We start from the raw sequence: 19,303 nt of genomic DNA, 5'->3' as shown, positions 1-19,303 counted from the left end.
ACCATGATTATGCAGACGACACACAGTAATACATTACAACGTCACAGGGCGACAACGGCCCCCCTATAAGCTCTGAGTAAGTGCAGTGAACAAATCAGTGAGGGGACGTGCCAACATATTCTTCAGTTAAACAAAGATAAAACTGAGGCAGTCATTTTTGGAGCCAAAGAGGAAGTATGTGAGCAACTTCAGATGTTACAGTTGAAAACCACTGACCAAGCCAGAAATCTGGGTGTAGCCATGAACTCTGAGCTGATTTTTAAAACCACATTAAGACAATTACAGATCTCCCTAAAAAGTCAATCAGAAAGCAGAAGCTAATCTCTAATCTAGTGATCTGGTACCATCCATCTAGACTGCTCTGGTCGTCTGGTACAGATCTGCTTCTGGTTCCCAGAGACAGAACCAAACATGGAGAAGCAGCATTCAGTTATAATATATTCTAACCTTCGGTTTGTCAAGATGTTTTGATTGATTTGATTTGATTTGTTTCCTGTGAAGCACTTTGACTTGACTGATAGACATGAACTTGCCCAAACACTGAGCCAGACATAAACTTGGACTCAGACGTGTTGCCTCTTGAGAAATAAAGAGAGTCAAGTCAGACAGAATGAGAGATTATGTCTTTTTTCTTCAAAGTCTAAACTTCCACAAAAGACCCACAACGCTCCAATAACAGTTAATTGACTTCAATTCAGGGATTAAACAGAAGAAGCACTTCCTCTGTGCCAGTCATTTCCTTCAAAAGCCAAACAGCTTTCTGAATTAGATTCAGATCCATGTGTCCTAACAAAACAGAGGCTCAGCTCCAGAGCATAAACAAAAGGAAGCTGCAGAGAATGCTGACTCAGCAGCTGCCAGGATTCAGACCACTGGGTTTAGAATATTTATTCTGTATTATAACACAGCTTGACAGAGCCCCTTGTATACTTAGGTGCAGATAATGTCATAAATTTGAGACATTAGGGACCACTCTGGGGGAGCACAGAGGTCTTATCCAGAGATGGTAACAGCCATGATCAGTAAGTTTTATGTGTGATATTGCTCTCTCTACCTTTTATAGGCCCTTTTTGGGGCCTATGTCACGATGACATCCTGGTATTAGCTGGAGGCAAGCAAAGCAAAACTTGAGTGACACACAAATCACAACCACAGGGTAACAGGCATCATAATTGTGTTGTTGGCTGCCAGAATAGACAGAGTAATAGTGATGTCTGAAAACTGAAAATCCACAGACTACAAGCTGCCACTGCACGTCAACAAAAACGAAGACAACTGTGGTACTAAGACATGCTTGTGTGTGCACTCTTCATACAGCACATATTTGATGTTGTATGGAGGGATGACAGAATTTATATGAATAGTTATCATTAAACTATAATCAGAAATTGGAGAGGCATTAAAAGGAATATTGAATTTTCGCCGCAATGTAAACTTTTTAGCACATGTGCTAACATTACCTCTGTTAGCAAAACAAAACAGAGGAAATTGTTTAATTTGTTGTCCTTCTTCTTATGATTTACATCGTAATCAACCAACAATAGGAATCTAAGGACTTATACAACCTCAGTTTGTCTTTAGTCTACATGCTTGGTTTTTCTATCAGTTAAATGTAAATGTCAGGCAATTCCAGCTTTGGTAGTCCTGTCAAGTCATCCATGCACTGAGCGTACGGGTCAGCCAGTCCGCTAGCGTTAACTTATTCAAGTAACACTCTCAGACAGAAAGTGACCTCACATTTTCAGTGAGACCAGTGTTGCCTTCGCCCTTGTCCAAAACAAGCCAAAAAACAGCTTTCTAGCTAGTGCCGGTTAACGTGTCTAGAGGATTGTTTTGCCATCAGCTATGCCCCGCCCACTATAAAAGTCATACTGTTCAGTAACTCTAAAGAGTCTATGTTCCTCTCTGTTAAATAGGTGTCCTTGATTAATTCAAGTTTGGCAAATGGATTTTGTAAAGCTAGAAAGATTTTCGAAAAGTGTGAAGGCAGTAACTTAAAAAGCTGTAAAGATATCTGTCATTTTGATGGCTTGTCCAAGTTATTATCCCTTAAAATAAACTTTGAGCACAGTGTCAGTTAAAGAAAAGCCCATCTCAAAATGTTATCTTAGCTGTGCCGTAAAACAGAATTATTTGCTGTGTATTTTTAGACAATTAGCGAAAAATATCAACACCTTTAAACCAACATGTTCAGTGTAGTTTGCCTTGTTTTAATTGGCATGGGTGTAAAAAAAATCCCATTAAAGGCGGTTGATTACAGTTTTCACTCAGCCTCAGGGTACAAATATTCTTATTGAGAACTTTATTTAAAAAAGGAAGAAATGAAATCTTCTGACAGACATCGAAAAAAATGTCTTCAATATCTACTTCTTTGTAACCTTGGAGATTTTTCATGTAAAATTCATGTCATATTATGCTATCACTGTCACACATCATGTGCAGACAAAAGAGCCTGCAGAATGTGCTTATTCAAAAATGAATAATGCATAAGAGCGCCATATTAAAAAAATAGAAATATAATTCTACAGTCAAGCAAGTTTTTGCCCCACAGTACACTGCCATGGATCACAGGGTGCAAGATTTATATTGTGTTCTTATAACAAATTGGATTTTCTTGGCTTGGCTGTATGCATATTGCTTTAGAGCAGCTTCAAATAGAGGAGGCCCCCATGCGTGCAAGGCTGAGGCATCCACCTCAGCAGAAGCACTGAGAAATGAAGGGGGCCTCCGGTCAGGGACTTAGCTGGAGCCTCTCTAAAGTCCATCATCCTGTCCGATGAGACGGAGCGGACACAGACGAGTGGGTGTGTGTGTGTGCTTGTATGTGTGTGTGTGCAGCTGTGAGGCGAACAGACAGGAAGGAAAGCAGAGGCATCAGGTGAAGTGAAGACATTCACCTGAAACAAACTTAAGCTGCACTTTTTGCCCTTTAAGCTTCCAGCTCCTGACCCAGGTCTGTTTTTGTTCCACCCTGCACCCTGTCAGCTCTGCAAGCGTCAAATCTGATGCAAACGTTGGAGGATTTTAGCTCTAATGCCTGGAAAGCCTGAGAAGACAGGGACGTGATAAGGCGAGCAGTTTTTCCTTTAGAATAGATTTCACAGAGGTCAAATTTTCATTCCTCACACAGACTGAACAGCTACGGGTCAATAGAGGACGGGGCATGAGATAAATTCAATGAGCATTAAAGTGTTTTTGCAATACATCAGTAGCGGTCTGCGACAAGGTAAACCTCCCTGCTCACAAGGGCTGGAAATAGTGTTCAGATCCATCAAACAATAAGATGTCATCGCGAGGCTGCAGCTGCCACGGGTGGATGCACACAGCAAATAGAAAGTGGTGTTTCTAGGACTTTGGTGGGCTTACAGAAAAACTGACTATGAGTGAAATATTAACAAAATGACAAAGAAAAATCATATTTTCCTGCGCTGAAACATGTATAACCCACACCTGTCAGAAAAGAAGTTAAATGGTGTCTGTAATTCAAACTATGGATTACTTCTTGGCAGCAGTCGTCAATAAAAAGGTTTGGAAGTGATTGAGTGCTTGATCCTTCCCTTGTAAATATTATGAGGTGGGCTTGAGTGGGAACTCAGCAGAGCCAGTGACAAGGTTTTGCTGTAATAAAGCTTTCATGCTCAGGAAACTGAAACACCCGACAGAAGCTGGTTTTAAATTTTCAATTCGCCATAAAATTAACATTTGTTTGACAACAGAACAAAGGTGATTTATCACCTGAATCTGGGCTAACAAGTTTTGAGCAAATCAGCAAACTAGGATGTTAAAAATGAAGCCAATGCACATCACAACAACCTGCAGTTCCTCAGTCATTAACTGGAGGTTGGATCCAAAAGCCATTAAATCCCTGTGACGCCGGCCACACACTGCAATTTTAGGCATGATTTTAGCCATGATAATGATAATAATAATACTTATTATTTATTCGGATCCCCATTAGCTTCCACAACGTGGTTGCTAGTCTTCCTGGGGTCCACACATAACAATAAAAAACACTAATTTACAATCACAATTCAAAACATCTTAAAAGATATAATAAAATATTGCTGAACATGAAATAAGTCATCCCTGAGAAAAGTAATCTAAAAGAGAAATAGAAAATAATACAAAGAATACAGAAACAGTCAGAAGATCACAACAGATAATAATTGAGTCTATCTCAAGCTTAAAACAAATCTTTTGATGTCTTTTTTAAAAGAGATTTTGTTCTTGAGTTTTCTATTAGCGATAATTGATAGGACTTATATAGCGCTTTTCTGGATACAAAGTCTAGATTCAAAGTATCTTTACAGAAAGTGCAAATAAATAAAACAGAACATTAGGGAGTGACCTGATTGGGGTCTCGCTGTAACGATTGTTTCTAATCCTCAACATTACATTGGTTTGCAGAGTGTGGCTACGGTTTGCAGAGCTAGCACCACCAGCCTTCGGTCCAGCTTGCAGGTTAAAGTCTAAATGCATGTGTTGCTTTCACATCGCTCTGGTGAAGTGGTTATATGCCATTCCTACCAGACACAGCCAACATACAACTTAATCTGTTTTCTAGCTCAAAATACTGCCAAACTGCACCGCACTACGAGATGCCATCTAAAAACTGTGCTTGCAAATTCATTCAGTCTATTCCAAGTAGTTCTGGTACCAAAACCTTATAAAACTTGCAACCTCTTTCCAACTGTGACAACATGTTAGGAACATCTGGACCCATTGCAACCATGTAACTTGACTAGGTTTAGGAATTTGTGACACAGGATTGGATATAGTAATGTGCTAGCGCTGACTTTTGGTTCCAGATTCTTCCTAGAATACCCGTAATAACTCATGAGAGGAGCAGACTGGGGATCGTCACCACACGAATCAAAAAAGCTCTTCACAATCGAAGATAGCAGATCAAAGTGAGAACGATCTGAACCAAGTTGGAGTGAAATCAGAGTGACCTTAAGGACATTGAAAACAGTAAGAAGCTCACCGTCTGCACCTTTTTCAGTTGATTAATGAAGGTAATTATTTGAGTTAGGAGTCGTATCAAGCTGCTGCTCCTGCTGGAATTCTACTGTTAACTCTGCATGGACCACCACAGGCAACATGCTGCACAATCATGCAAAAAGCTTAAGTGTCAACAAGACTTTAATTAATTTCTGTTTATGATAATGGTGTGAAACTTGATGCCTGTAGTGTGAAATGGTTATGTTGATTGAGAGCATTTAGAGCCAATAACTTAAATTAAGTATTGCATTTGATTGAGTTATGCTGCCATGATTAACCAGATTCCTCTTAGGAAGAGAAGAAAAGTGTAATAAAGTAGTGGGTGAATTATATGTTTGCAGTTTAAGGATAACTTTACAGGTAAGTAAATTGAAAATGTGGATAATGAGCTCTGACATATGGCCTGCAGATGAGGGTAAAACCAGAGGCCACACACTCGCCGAGATGACAAGGAGCCTCGTCTCACCACTGTAATAATTTATGGGTGTTTCATAAGCTTAACAACACCAGTTCAAGGTTGAAGACAAAGGTTAGTCAGCCTTCTTTCTGGAAAACAACAGAGCAGTCACAGATTTATAAATATTTCAGCTTCCCTCCGTCATTTTAAAATTATTCTTCCCAATTTGTCTGCATTACAAATCTTTACATGCATTCACACATCATAATGCACGCCCAAGAGGCTCATCCCACATGAAATATTAACACAAATAATGTAAGAACTGTCAGTTTGAATTATAGATTGAGCTATTATTTAGCTAAAGAAGGACACCCAGGTCAGAACCCCTCACATCTCATCCCCGAAGTGAAAGCTAGAAGGAGGGCTCGTGACGTAAGGTCCTGCCACCTTTAAATCAAGGTTGTGAAAGTGACGGAGGATGGCAGCCGGCTCGCTGTCCTTCAGCGCTGATGATTGGAGAGAGCTGCCAAAGAACACACGGATCCTCTGCCATCACAGCACAATCAATACAGAGGAAATCCTTCCCATTCAATTTAAAATCAAGCAGAGAGAGGTTCATCTGAGGCCACGGGACAACTCTGCCTCTCTCTCTCTCACTCTTTCCAACTCAGTGAAGAGGCGAGCTTTACAAGGGCATCAACTTGTGCAATATAGTATATGCTGCATAACTGGAATGATGGTTCCAGCTCTGGGATGATTGAGATTTAATGTTCATAATAAATAACATGTCCATAGTGCTCCCTGTGAGTACTCCTCAGAACCTAAGGATTTAGCATGAAGTCAGCAGTGAGGATCCACCAGCTCTCAATTTTCAACAAAAAGAAGAAACCATATACTCAGACTTATTCTCTAATCATACATCTGCCACAGAAAATCTCTTACTTTAAATGGATTTTGTATGACTTCAGTATTTTTTAATTATCTATACAGGAAGTTATCAACAAAAACTACTTTAATGTTGTGTGATTTCATCAAAAGACCCTGAAAACTACTAAATGAATGTCTGGTGAGAACATTTTTGTCAACGGCTGTTCATGAAAATAAACTTTAAAGGCCCTGTGAGGAGTTTTGAACTGACTGAGAAACAGACTGAAAATGATACTGATGCCTCTTTATAACCTTCAGTAGCAAACAAGTCCATCAGCAGCAACACTGGCACCTTCTCTACTGTCATTTTTAATGCCTGAAACCGCCCTGGGGGGGTAGGTGTCAGACCAGATGATGGACATCTTGCTTCAGAAACAGCCTTTATTTCTCAGTTTTCATGGAAAATAATCACATTGCCTGATAAAGTTGACTGTTGAACACAACAGGATGAGGCTTTTGTTGAAAACACTACTTTTGCATGTATAGGACAAGAGATAAGAGGTATCACTTTGTCCACAAGGGGGGCGCCAGAATGGCTACGAAACAAAAGTTCCTCACAGCACCTTTAAGTTTAATTTTCAAGCCACAATTGATGATTGATTTCTACGTTGGCAGAGACAGAAAATGTAACTTCTACAATCACAAGATAACTCTGTATGCAGATGACTACATGAATGTTACAGTAAAATGGTTTTGTCAAGTTTTTGTCAAGTATTGCATTTTGTGGGAACTAAAATCACCACATCTAGGTGACAGAAATATTCACTCACCCTTTTAGTTCACAGAAAATGGTTATGCAAGTTTGTAATTGATGCTTAAAACATTATTCATAGGAGCCTGGATTGCCAGGAGAAATTGTTAATCATAAACAAATCATAAAGGTTTAGTCTCTTGATATTATTTTGATTGCAGTGCAACATTTCCATAAAAACTGACTGACTGGTTTGTAAAATGTGTCTCAGCAGGAGCAGCTTCTGCCTGACGTCTTCACATCAGTCTGACACCCCTCTTCATTTTCACTGACACCTGACTCCACTCTCTCTTATACCTTGACAACTCTTCAACCAATTATATCAGAGACACTCAACCAATCCTATCATCAACACAACATTCATTACGACACAAGTTTACACCCTTAAGACCCAGTAGTTGATTCAAGAATTAAAAAATGAAACCTTTTGAACAGTCTTAGTTGGTCAACGAGAGTCTGCTTTTGCCTTCTGCATACATTACACAATATTGGACATGATATATGTGATAAAGCATAATGTCATTCATAAGTTAAACCCTAAGCAAAAATAAATCTACAGAAATAAAAACAATTTGCATATTTATATTCATACTAGTTGATGCAGAGCACACACAAAGCCTTCAAAGTTATACCTTGTTGATTTATTGAATCTGTCATACATGAAGTAAACACTTGCTGTCCTCTTACACAAAGCTCAGTGACACTGTCCATTACTTTGACATATTAAGCTTTACTTAATGCTCTATTTTAATATGTGGTACCAAGCATTCAGTTTTTAAATGCGACTTTATCCCTATAAAAATGGTGTTAAAGTGTTGCTGGTCTACTTCTGCTTTGACTCATGCTCTAGCTCGGTGTGGTTTAGTGCCAGGGCAGCAGAGCTCTATGTGCTGTGGAAGCATCATCTTTAAAAAGGCTAAATTTAAACCCCCAGAGTCCTCGCCATGGTATGCAGAGGGCGTCCAGAACAACATAAACTCCAAATAAGCCCAGAGGAGCAAGCTACTGTTGCACTGTAAACCTTGCTCACCTGAATTTTAAAGTGCTACAGTGTCTCTCCTTCAAAACTATGTTAAAGTGAAGAAATAACTTTTAACAGCTGTAAACTGTATATGACTAAAAGTTCAGAAAACATTTAAAAAATACTGAACTGACTGTTAGCTAAGGCTCCCTTTATACTTGTAGCTAGATACACGAGTTAAGCTTCAATTCATACGCAGAAAACAAAAATATTACCACACACACAACCCTGAGTACATTTAGAAGCAATAGATCTGTGATTTTAATTAGGAAGTAAAGAACAGCAGACTGTCTTTTTATAGCTAGCCCAGTTTTATTTTGTTGTGAAATAATTCCATTTGTATTTAGCTAGCAAATTAAGCTATCATTAGCTCAGTTTGTTGAAAATAGGAGGCTACCGGCTATTTTATAAATGTTGCTAGCTAGCTAAACTTTTACCTAAAAAAAGGTAACAAAAGTCTTCAAACAAATGTGTTTCTTTCTTTGATTGTTCACATGTTGCGACAGTAAATAACTTTTAGGTTGAGGAGGACTGTTTTGTGTGTTCGTGAACAAAACACAATCTCTAGTTACGCAATCTTTGGTTATGCCAGCTCTAGTAAATGCTCATGTGTAAGTTATCCCTAAGTCCAATAAAGAGCCAGAGCGGCTAACCTTAGCATAACTTCTGATAGCATCACACTACACATAATGGGGAAATGCAACACAGCTGGTATGCAGGTCCTTAGTAAGGAATTTTTCAAAGCATGTTCTACAGCAGCAAAAAGTAATGATCGTCCAACTTCTCGTACGGTGGTAACACTGTCCCCACTATGGGTAAGTTAGCCAGGCTAGCTAGCCTTTGGGGCTAATTTTAGAGTCACAGACAGGTAAGAAATGCACATAGCCTTTTGAGTCTTTACAGTAAAATCATGCTGAAAAACTTGAATGTTTTTGGCTTATTAATTTCTTGGTTGTACTTCAAGATACTGAGGAGTAGGTTGTCCACTTTTGGGTTAGGATAATGAATTGTTCTACATCATTTTTAGGTAGCCAAATTAACATCCGCAGTGAATTATGATCTAACCATAGACTGTATAAATAATGGACATAGTATCAGTGATGTCACCCATCTGTTCCTGAGCACTGTTTTGAAGCCAATTGGCAGTGGCGGCAGCCATATTGAAAATGCGGAACTCAACCAGGCATATTGTGACGTAAAGAGGCGGAGTTTGAGCCTCTTAGCCGACAGCTATGTGTTCCCGTCCGAAAGTCAAGTCAGTCATGTCCTTATTTGGGCAAAAACTCGTAATCTTAATATCTTCTGAACCGTCACATTAAAAACAAATTCACCCCCCGTACAGTGTGTGCCGATAGAGAAATCAGCTACATAGAGCCAAGCCGTTTTTTTTAACCAGGCTGTAAACATGTTTATTAATGCTGCAAAGATAGTCTTTTTTGAATTGGTGTCTATGTGGTTTCCGGTGTTTCTGCAGCTAGCCTCAAGTGGATTCTCAATGAATAGCAGTTTATAACACTTCTGCATGGGCTTCATAGTTCGAGACCAGAGGTTGCCGATTGGGTTTTACCTTGAGAATCAAGCTAGCACAAGCCTTAGATTATAGCCTAGAGTTTGAAAACTCTTCTGCTCTTCATCTCTCCAATATGGTCACACTTTTAGCAACATAAACAAAGAGTCTATGATCCAGCAAAAACGCTTATACACATAAGAAAAACCATCTAGCATATTCAAAAGGCAAAATGAAGTATAAGTGTGTATAGCACCAAAGAAGGACAATGGATTGTTTGATGTATATTAAGCTGCTTAGGTGTGTTGCCTTTGTTAAGTTTAGTTTAGCTTAGGACATTCCTTGTAAAAGGTGGAAGAAGTAAAAGGGGGAAAACATGTAGCTCATAGCACCCCATACAAAAATGTATGCTTGTACATCAAACCACAGCCTCAGAAACCCAGCATGCCTACTGAGCTGCAACTTCAAAACACATCAGCTATCACAACATGGGTTATAGGGTCTTTACCTGACAATAAATATACTGTAGTGTTTGTCGTATTTTTGCATCTGCTGAAACCAAAAAAAAAAAACCGAGTGGTTTCCTGTGTGGGAAAAGTGAGCACTTTCTTTGAGAATAAACCCAGAGGATCATATTTTGTGGTCCTTTTTTATTTCTGAGAATGAAACAATTTATATCTAAACTGTCAGGACAAAAGGAAACTAGGTCTCTAAAGTTACAGAAAGGACAGCTTTCTTCATCTTAAAGAGGAGCTGTAACATTTTCTTTATCTGGGTTGCTTCTTATTGCTGAATCCTTTGACAGAGAATCCATCATCGCTGCCAACTTTCCCAACGTCACACATCAACAGCAAGGTGAGACTGTCTCTGAGCTGAAATTGAATCACAATGTCTGGACCTCTGTCAACACCTGACAGGATCATGCAACAACAGGATATATTGCAGTTTTGATCATTTAAAAGTCTTCAACATTAGAAATTAAAACATCAACAGCAGCAGCATTAGAGTCCCCCACATTTATCATATAAGTAATTCCCTTTCAAAATAATGCTTCAAATGCAGTTCCAGACCAAATAAGTGACTCCTCTATCCGTCAAAGTTGCACCTGACATATACAGGCTTAAATACCGTGATGTTCAACAGATTGCAATGTAGTGTCTTTCAATTAACACATTTATTTTTAGGGCTTCCAGCGAGCACGTTTCTCTCACCACAGAGGTTTGATAACAAGGCCGGGTTAACCTCAGGGGAAGCCCCCCTCACAAATCGCTGTTGTCATCAAATAACCAGGATGCCATTGTGACAGTAGAATTTGAGAGGCATGGGTCAGCATATCACCAGCATCACAAATAGTAGGAGCTGTTAAGTACAGGGTCCCTGCGTGCCGCCATGGAGCAGCCAAGCCTTCAGGGGATTACATATAGATTAACTATGATGTATATCGCGCTCTCTAAGCCACTGCTGGAGTGGATGACTGTTGTGAGGAGTCCTGCCAAACGGATACTAATGGACAACCAAAACAAAAGCTTACAACTGAATGTTATGTTAACCCTATGGGGTCTAGGGTATTGTCAGCCGTTTTTTACTTATTTCAATTTTACTTTTATGTTTCCTCTTAAAAACAGTTTTCCTTGCCTTGTTGTGTCATTTTTTTCAGCACAAGTATAACTATGCAGTCATTTTTTCATTTTGATATAAAGTATCAACACATAAGACCTAAAATCACACAAAAAAACATAAAATCCGAATAGGAAAAAGTTAGATTTTTATCTGTGAAAACCATAAACATGTTTTATGAACCATTTTTAAAACATAAATTCAAATATGACCTGTAAATTTAAAAAAAAAAAATGTTCAAATTTAGTAAACAATAAAGATATTTACAACTATTGACACTAAATGCTCCAAACACACATCAAACCCGCGCAAAACGTGACCAAATAAAGCCGAAATAACTCTGTGATTATGTTGACAATTAACACAATTAACAATTTATTATATCCCTCAAAGTCCGGACTTTACACTGAAGTTAGAACAATGACCAATTGAAGTTGCGTCTTCCTGCCACGTGATTGTGAATAGCATACGTCATTTTGACATGCCGGTGCAGAAATGGACCAGGAGGGTTAATGAACAATACCAATATTTTAGCAACTGTACTGTAAAATTATATGTGCACTTTTACATGCTAGTTTGTGAAAATATTAGCATCATGTCCAGAGTGGATTGGGGAGGACTTTTCCAAAGTCTGGGACAAATAGCTCTGATGCTATTAAAGTTATCGGCACTTGGGATTTACAAAGCTTTCTACGTGAAGTTCAATGAAATTGGTGCTTTCGCCAAGCAAAGGGGTTTATAGAGAGAGGATATCAAGTTGCATTTTGGGAACTGAAGGATCAAGGTTTTTAGGGTCGAGGCTTAAAAAGCAATTAAAAGTCAGGGTATTATGGTCTCTGCTACTGCTACTGCTCAAAGCCCCCAGGAACTTCATTGAAATGTAATACTTAATGTGATGTCCCACTAGTGTAATTCTAGGCAGCCACTGTCTTCCATTTATTGGAGTATATTTGAACATTTCTTACCATAGTCTTGAATTTTGAACAAACCAATCACAACTCAAAGTGTTTGTGTGGTCATTTTTGTAACTTAATCATGTTAATGCAGTTTTAATGCATGGAGTCTGTTTAAAAATAAGGCTTAGATGTTAACTGGGATGGAAAACACCACCAACCCAAATTTTCAAAAGTGCAAAATAATAAGTTTTACTTCTTGCTGGCCTAAAAAATGCCAATTGCTGCCTTATGAATGATTTATATTCTAAAAAATGCTAATACTAAGTCTCTCAAATTCAGACAGCAACAGAATTTGACCAATAAGTTGTAGGAAAAGCATACTGATATGAATTCAGTTGTGGATCCTGTATCTATGTGTTTTGAAAGGGGGGTCCCGAGAACTGTAGAGGTCCTTGACAAGATTCAAGTTCTTTAAAATGAGCAGAAATTCTACCAATTTCAGAATATTTGACAATCCAGACCTTGGGGTAAACTTCTACACTTCATGAAAATGATCCTCAGAGTTAAAATCCACACAACATGGACAGATCTGGAGACTTATTCTGAGGTAATTTTGGCATATCATGAGGAGACAGATGGTTTGAAATCAGACAGACATCCTTCCTGAGCATTTTGCTGGTGACACAAACTGACTCTTGTTGCCCCTGCTTCACAAGGGGGAAGAAGAATACGTGCGCGGTCGAGATATTCTCACCACATCAACATACAAGCTGTCATATCATTTACAAGCATAGCTGCTGTGCACAACCACACAGAGCAGGCAATCTGCGTCAAACAACTAAAATAGTCATGGTAGAGGTTGGCTGGCGTGAGAGCACAACTTATTGAAACTCCTTCCCTCCCCCGTGGAGGAGAATACAACCACGAAAAGTCAAAGTGGGAAAAGAACAGAACAGGGGATTATTATTGTTATTATTATTAAAAAAGAGGCGTGAGAACATTTTGCACAAGGCGTTCCCGAGGAAAAAACACAGATCAGAAAGCGATGAAGGGTGGAAAATGAGAGGGGGCATGTGTTATGAAATGGAAAGCGAGTGTTGAGGCATTTCTTGCCCTTGCACCAGCAGCAGCAGACGGGAGTCTCATTGAGATTCCCCTCATCATGAGTCCTGTTGACAGGTGTGCAGTGCAACCTGCGGCAACTTCCCAAAAAAAAAAAAAAAAAAAATCATGCACAACAAGCAAAAACCCAAAATAACACGTTCCCCTCTCGCAAACTTGAACATAATCCAACTTGTATCGCTGGTTGACTTAATTGACGCGCCGTATGCTGCCACGGAAAGCGTTAATTGGCGACAGGGAACTGAAGCCAGCCAGCACCGATGAATTGATCTTTACTTACAGTTCTCAAGAACTGGATCTCATCTTCCCCTTCTCCGCCCTCAGCCATGGCTGTGAAGGAGCCTGCTCAGACTCTGGAAGCCACCACTGACTGCCGGCAGAAACGCGATGCTGTGCCTCTCAAGCCGATATTAGCATAGAGCTCATCCACAGCCATATAGGGCAGCCCGGCCGAGCCCCCCTCCTACCTCCCTCTCCTACTCTCTTCTCTCTCTTCTCCCACCTACCTACCCCCTTCATGCACCCCTCCTCCTCCCCACTCCTCCTCCCCACTCCTCCCCCGCTTTCTCCCCCCCACCCCACTCGCCACCAGCAGCAGTGCACAACCGGGGGCATCAGAGGAGCAGCTCCGAGAGGTGATGATGATGATGATGCCCAGGAGCTCAAATACTTTGAAATTCGTGAGTCAGCAGCTTCAACATTTCCCTGTCTGACAATGACGTAGAGTGGTCTGATGGTATAGACTTCAGATCAGAGGAGCTGAATGTAAACTTGGGAATGGCTGCACCTAAACTCAGTCTCTCTGAGACAATGCATGAATGTTCACTCTGCAGTCTGCACAGTTGTGTCAAAAGTCTGCAGACAGATTTACTTCAATTTTAAATAAATCAAAAATGGCACTTCAATATGTCAGCGTGCATTATGTAATATCACAACTTGAGAAAACAAAGATGCAAATAGAAGCCAAGTTTCACCTTCTAATTGCTTTTAGCTTCTGGTTACAAGACATATTTAAACTGACTTTTAAAATAGTCTACTATATTTCCCTACATGTATTTATGCACATGCTGCTTTATCCTTATTGTCTGCCTGCATACTATAACATTTGCTTTTCCTGTTCCTGTGACACAAAGTCATAGATGAGCAGCCTTCTTTCAATTTCAGATTATTGTCATTTAGAAAAAGCAGAAACAGTTGCTCAAATATTTTGTTATTTTAGGGGTTTAAAAGAAATATAAAGTGATGATGAATCAGGATGCAGTTATTTTATACAGTCTATGAGTTGAATATATCATCTGGGATTTGTAACAAGAAGTACCAGTGGCTCTATAGTCAACCTATACTGTTGTCTTGTAGATACATGTTTAGACATTTTATATACAACCCCAAACTCCAAAATGGACTAATCCAACCTGTTATAAACTTTAAGAAGATTCAAAGGTGATTTTAAGGAGACATCAAATATATATTTTCTTTTTTGAATGTGTTTAAATGTGTTTTAAAAACGTTCCAAATCAAATATCACATCATAAAGCTGTTTAAGACAGTTTTCTTTTTGCTCCTACTAGAACCATGCATCACTTACAAGGTGATTTATGTACAGAGAAAAAGACCCATAACCTAACTGCTGTGTATGATTTCATAAAACTTAATTTTCTTTCAGAAGAAAGTGTAACATTTTAAGCATCACACTTCATATCGTCTGAGGAACACCTCTAGATCAAGTTTCCCTCAAAGACATGGCTGACATCTAGTGGTCATCAAGTGAACTGCACTTTCAAATGTGTGCTGTGCTGAAGTTTTAAGACCTAAAGCACCTAAATAACTTGAGTTTTAGTTTAAACTTTTCTTTCTTACATTATTTTTATCATGTTAACAAAAAGAAGCAATGAAAATATGTTATTTTGATTGAAAAATGTACATTTATTTGAAACTACCTACCAGGGGTATGAACCTGAACTATCCCTGTGTCTGTTCTCTCAGCTAAGAGAGTTAACATTAGCTGAGCCTATTTAGCTTCCTTTTCCAATCTGTTTCCTGTAGTTGAAAAATAAATATGCCATAACAACTTAAAAATTAAGTCTATTTTTGGCAATAAAATATATGTATTATTGGCTTTATATCATGTCACAGTTTTGCCCAATAAAATGTTATTATGTTATTTTTGTGGAAATGCTTCATGGTTTTGTTCAGCATATGCTACTTTGATAACAAGCAAAAAATGTTATAATTTTGTGGGCCTCTGAGTTTTTGGTTTTCCTCCCTTGACATTCATTTCACCTGTGCTAAACTGATGTTTATACTTCATTTATATGATATAACTGTTTTTCTGTGTTGGGATCAAACTACAAAGTTAATCACAGTCATTCAGTTAAGTGCATCCTCACTTATCTGAGCTGTATTTTTTAATCTGTGACTATGTGATTATAAGGACAGGTTATATTTTTTGCTTGTGGGTTTTCTGTTATGTCCTGGACATTTTAAATTCAGATTGTTCCACTTGCCTTAACTTCTTATGTAGCATAGATAAACTGCATTAGATGACAGGGGACTATAGTTTGTCAACGTCTCTATGTGTTCCCCATACAATGAATTACATTTTACTGCATTGTGCTGCAGTTTGCATCCTCTATACTTAGTCCTATCATCCATGTTCTTCGTAAACACAGTCTGTATACACGCGACTGTTAACATTTCAGTGACAGTAACAGCTGTTTGTTTTCTTCTAAACTTCTGTAATCCATCACAGACAGCTGGCCAGAAGGTCAGATTAGCCAGGTGCACGCATTCACTAGGCTAAAGCCCAGCATGGTGCACGGCTGACCTGCACAGACAATACAGTCAATAAGGCAGGAGGGCAGAAGGGACTCACGTGTTTCAGGTTAAGGTAGAGACTTTGTAAATACTGGCTGGAACCCACGGCCTAAGCTCCAAAGAAGCATTATTCTTCATTACTACCTCAGACAGTGTTGGAATTTACCATAACAGGCCTATATCCACTCAACTACTGTATTTTAGTTACATTTTCAAATACATTCACTTAATAATAATACTTTTGCTGAAATATTTTCATGTTCTGATTCTTTATACCTCAAATTCATTACAGTTTTAGAGGTAAATACTACTTAGGCAAGGCAAGGCAAGTTTATAAAGCACCATTCATACAAAGAGCAATTCAAAGTGCTTTACAGAGTTAAAAACAAAAACCAGAACAGTAACAATCAACAAAAACATACAGCAAACATTCAAAACATTTAAATTTTACATTGCGGCCAGTTAATTTTGATCTACTCTCTCTCTCTCTCTGTGCTTATGTAACTTAACGTACATAGTAAATAGTGTTGGGTCTTATTATTTATTTAAATTAGGAGGGATTATTATAAATAATCAGCCCCCTTAGCTGCTCTGAAGTCCCTAACTTGCAGAATCTTACTGTCCCGCCGGACACAGAATCACAACTGAAATTTTTCCGTTTTGTTATTCGATTCATCTCAGAACTTCTTCCCAAAGATTAAGACTCACACATTGAATCTTTCCTGTGTCGAGCTGCAGCCCGAAGCTTGCTCAGACCTCTTGACACCCCTGCAGGGTGCCTGTATGCACAACATCTAATTGTAGATCCAATATCAGGTTAATTCCATAACACCATACCTTGTCAGAAAATATCCAATTTAAAATGTGACATTAAACAAAGATAAGCATTAAAACATAAAATATTTTAAAATCTAAGATCAAGAAAGAAAGTAAATTTAGTTACAAAATGTCGTTAAAACTCAGTTTGTTAAAATAAATTAAAAGTTTGCTACATATGCTACAACTACTACTTCTACTGCTATACTTTCACTTTTATTACATAGCATGATCATTCAGCAACAATAACAAAAAGCCATTTGAAGAGTTAATTTGCAAAAACAGTTAACTCCTTTTGGAAAAATTCAAAAACAAATTCAAAAAACATGTTTTTTCTAACACTAGCTTTTGGTATGATTTGGGTGGCTTCGACAAAGTCAAAATGGCTTTACTAATCAGAGATATCTTGAAAATGCAACTTCATATAAAAAATAAATATGTTTTTCAAAAAATGTATAAAAAAGTTATCTGTTTTTGCAAATGAACTCGCATGAGTGCATGCAGATATAACTTTGTATTTTACTTGTATTTTAAGAAGGAGTTTTGACAAACTGTCACTGTCAGAGCCACTAAAGTCATAATAGGACTACAGCTTTAGAGAAAGATAGAGAAGTTAGCTGGTCAAGGAAGGTATTCAGAGATGCTCTTTTATCCTCATTGAAGTCAAAGGGATTACCCTTTAAAGCGTCTAAGCCCCACTTTGAGCTAACACCGTACCTGAGAGTCCTTAGTGGATTTAGTGAGAGATCTGATTAGCCAATGGGAGTCCTTCGAATTCTCACGAACAGCTCTGATTGGATGAAAGGTTTGTGTGTCACTTCAGTAGGCGGGCCGTTTTCCTTAGTCACCATTGTGTCAGTGTGCCGGACTGAAGATGACCTGCTGCCACATAAGGATGCGACTTATATAGAGGTAAGTGAATGAATGCAAAACACGTGTTAGTTGTAGTTTTGGTCTTTAATAGGAAAAGGCTGTATGTCAGTTTTACAAAGGCTTTGTGTAGAACTACAAAAGGCAGTCTTGATCTACTGCTCAGTGTCTTTAAGAAGAAAAGCATATTTTGTACACCCTCTGCTTGAAGAACACAACACACCTTATAATGTATTTTATTTTTTTAAATTGTGTGTCAGGTTTAGAACTTAATTATTTTGTATTTACAACCAACAGATGGTTCCTTAAAATTACCTTTAAGTTGAATATTTGGACCACAAGAGTTGAGGCATTGTTTTAACATGCATATTATCTTTGCACAAACCTGTATTGTGTTGTCTGAGTAATTCCTTCTGGGGAATTAGTAATTGAATAATTATATATTGTCAAAAGTCTCACTAAAGCTAACGTATGCTACAATATTTTTATATTTTTTATTATTATTTTAATCATTTCTTTAACATTTATTTATCTTATTTAATTATTTATTCATCTATTTATTTCTTGTATTCATCTGATCTTGTTAACGCTACCTTATATTCAACTTTTCTTTCCACTATTACTAATTTTATTAATTTTACTGTATTGATTTTATTTTAATTTTAAGTATTTTATTTATAATCATGCCTTTTATAATTTTACCATTGCTGTTGTTTTCTGTCTCTGTTATTATGTGAAGCACTTTGGGTTGCATGTTTTTATGTATGAACGGTGCTTTATAAATAAAGTTGAGTTGAGTTGAGTTGAGAATAAAATTAGCATTACAAACTTCTTTAAGAGTCACAAATAAAAGAAGCCATTCAATAAAATGGCGACTTACAGGAAAATATAACCTATATTAATCTGTTTATAATGATCAATGCATTTCTTTGAAAGCATACCTGATATTTCTGCAAACATATGGGAAGCTAACTTGATGGAACATCCTAGATTTTGTATAACACTGATGCAACTAGATGATATTTCCACCTGTGATCATTATAAAATGTATTTCTGGATTTGTTATTTGGTCCTTAAAAGTTCAAGGACATCACAAAATCAACCTGTTTGACCAACACACAGTAAAAAAGAACCAAATACATTTAATGCAATATCAAAGAAGCCTGGAAGTTCAGTACAAATACTTCTCATAGAGGAAGCTATAGCATCTGAATGTTCTGCATTTTTGCAAGCAATGTGGCTGAATCAGTAAACTTGGTAGTTATTTGTGGTTTGTTTATTAGAACACTTACTAACCATCGCTACTTACATTCATATCTTTTTGTTTTGGTTAAAGATTTATGAACTTGGTCAGTGTAGTTTTTAGCTTTGGTCTTGTCTTAGACACAGAAATCAAAGCCATTCCAAGCCAAATCTTGGCAAACCTATATATGATGATGATGATGGTTGTTTTAGTGCATATGATAAGAATTGCAATTAAAGTTAAACTATCTGCATGTAGGAAAGACTTTTGAATATTTTCTTAACAAGTGTGACATTATTTTTTTTAATCTTTCGGTATCAG

The 19,303-nt window shown here is 37.9% G+C and overlaps 1 protein-coding gene across 1 annotated transcript in view; it reads right to left on the bottom strand.

Moving 5' to 3' along the window:
- The window catches only part of ryr3 (ryanodine receptor 3), a 176,071-nt gene extending 162,402 nt beyond the window's left edge, over positions 1-13,669 (bottom strand). The window contains exon 1 of the mRNA XM_034699064.1: positions 13,520-13,669. Coding sequence (XP_034554955.1) covers positions 13,520-13,567 — 48 coding nt within the window. The 5' untranslated portion in view covers positions 13,568-13,669. The remainder of the gene's footprint in view (positions 1-13,519) is intronic.
- Positions 13,670-19,303: the final 5,634 nt, after the last annotated feature.

The sequence above is a fragment of the Notolabrus celidotus genome, chromosome 13 (genome assembly GCF_009762535.1).
Source record: "Notolabrus celidotus isolate fNotCel1 chromosome 13, fNotCel1.pri, whole genome shotgun sequence".
Lineage (NCBI taxonomy): Eukaryota > Metazoa > Chordata > Actinopteri > Labriformes > Labridae > Notolabrus > Notolabrus celidotus.
This window is presented reverse-complemented; position numbering and strand designations above follow the sequence as displayed.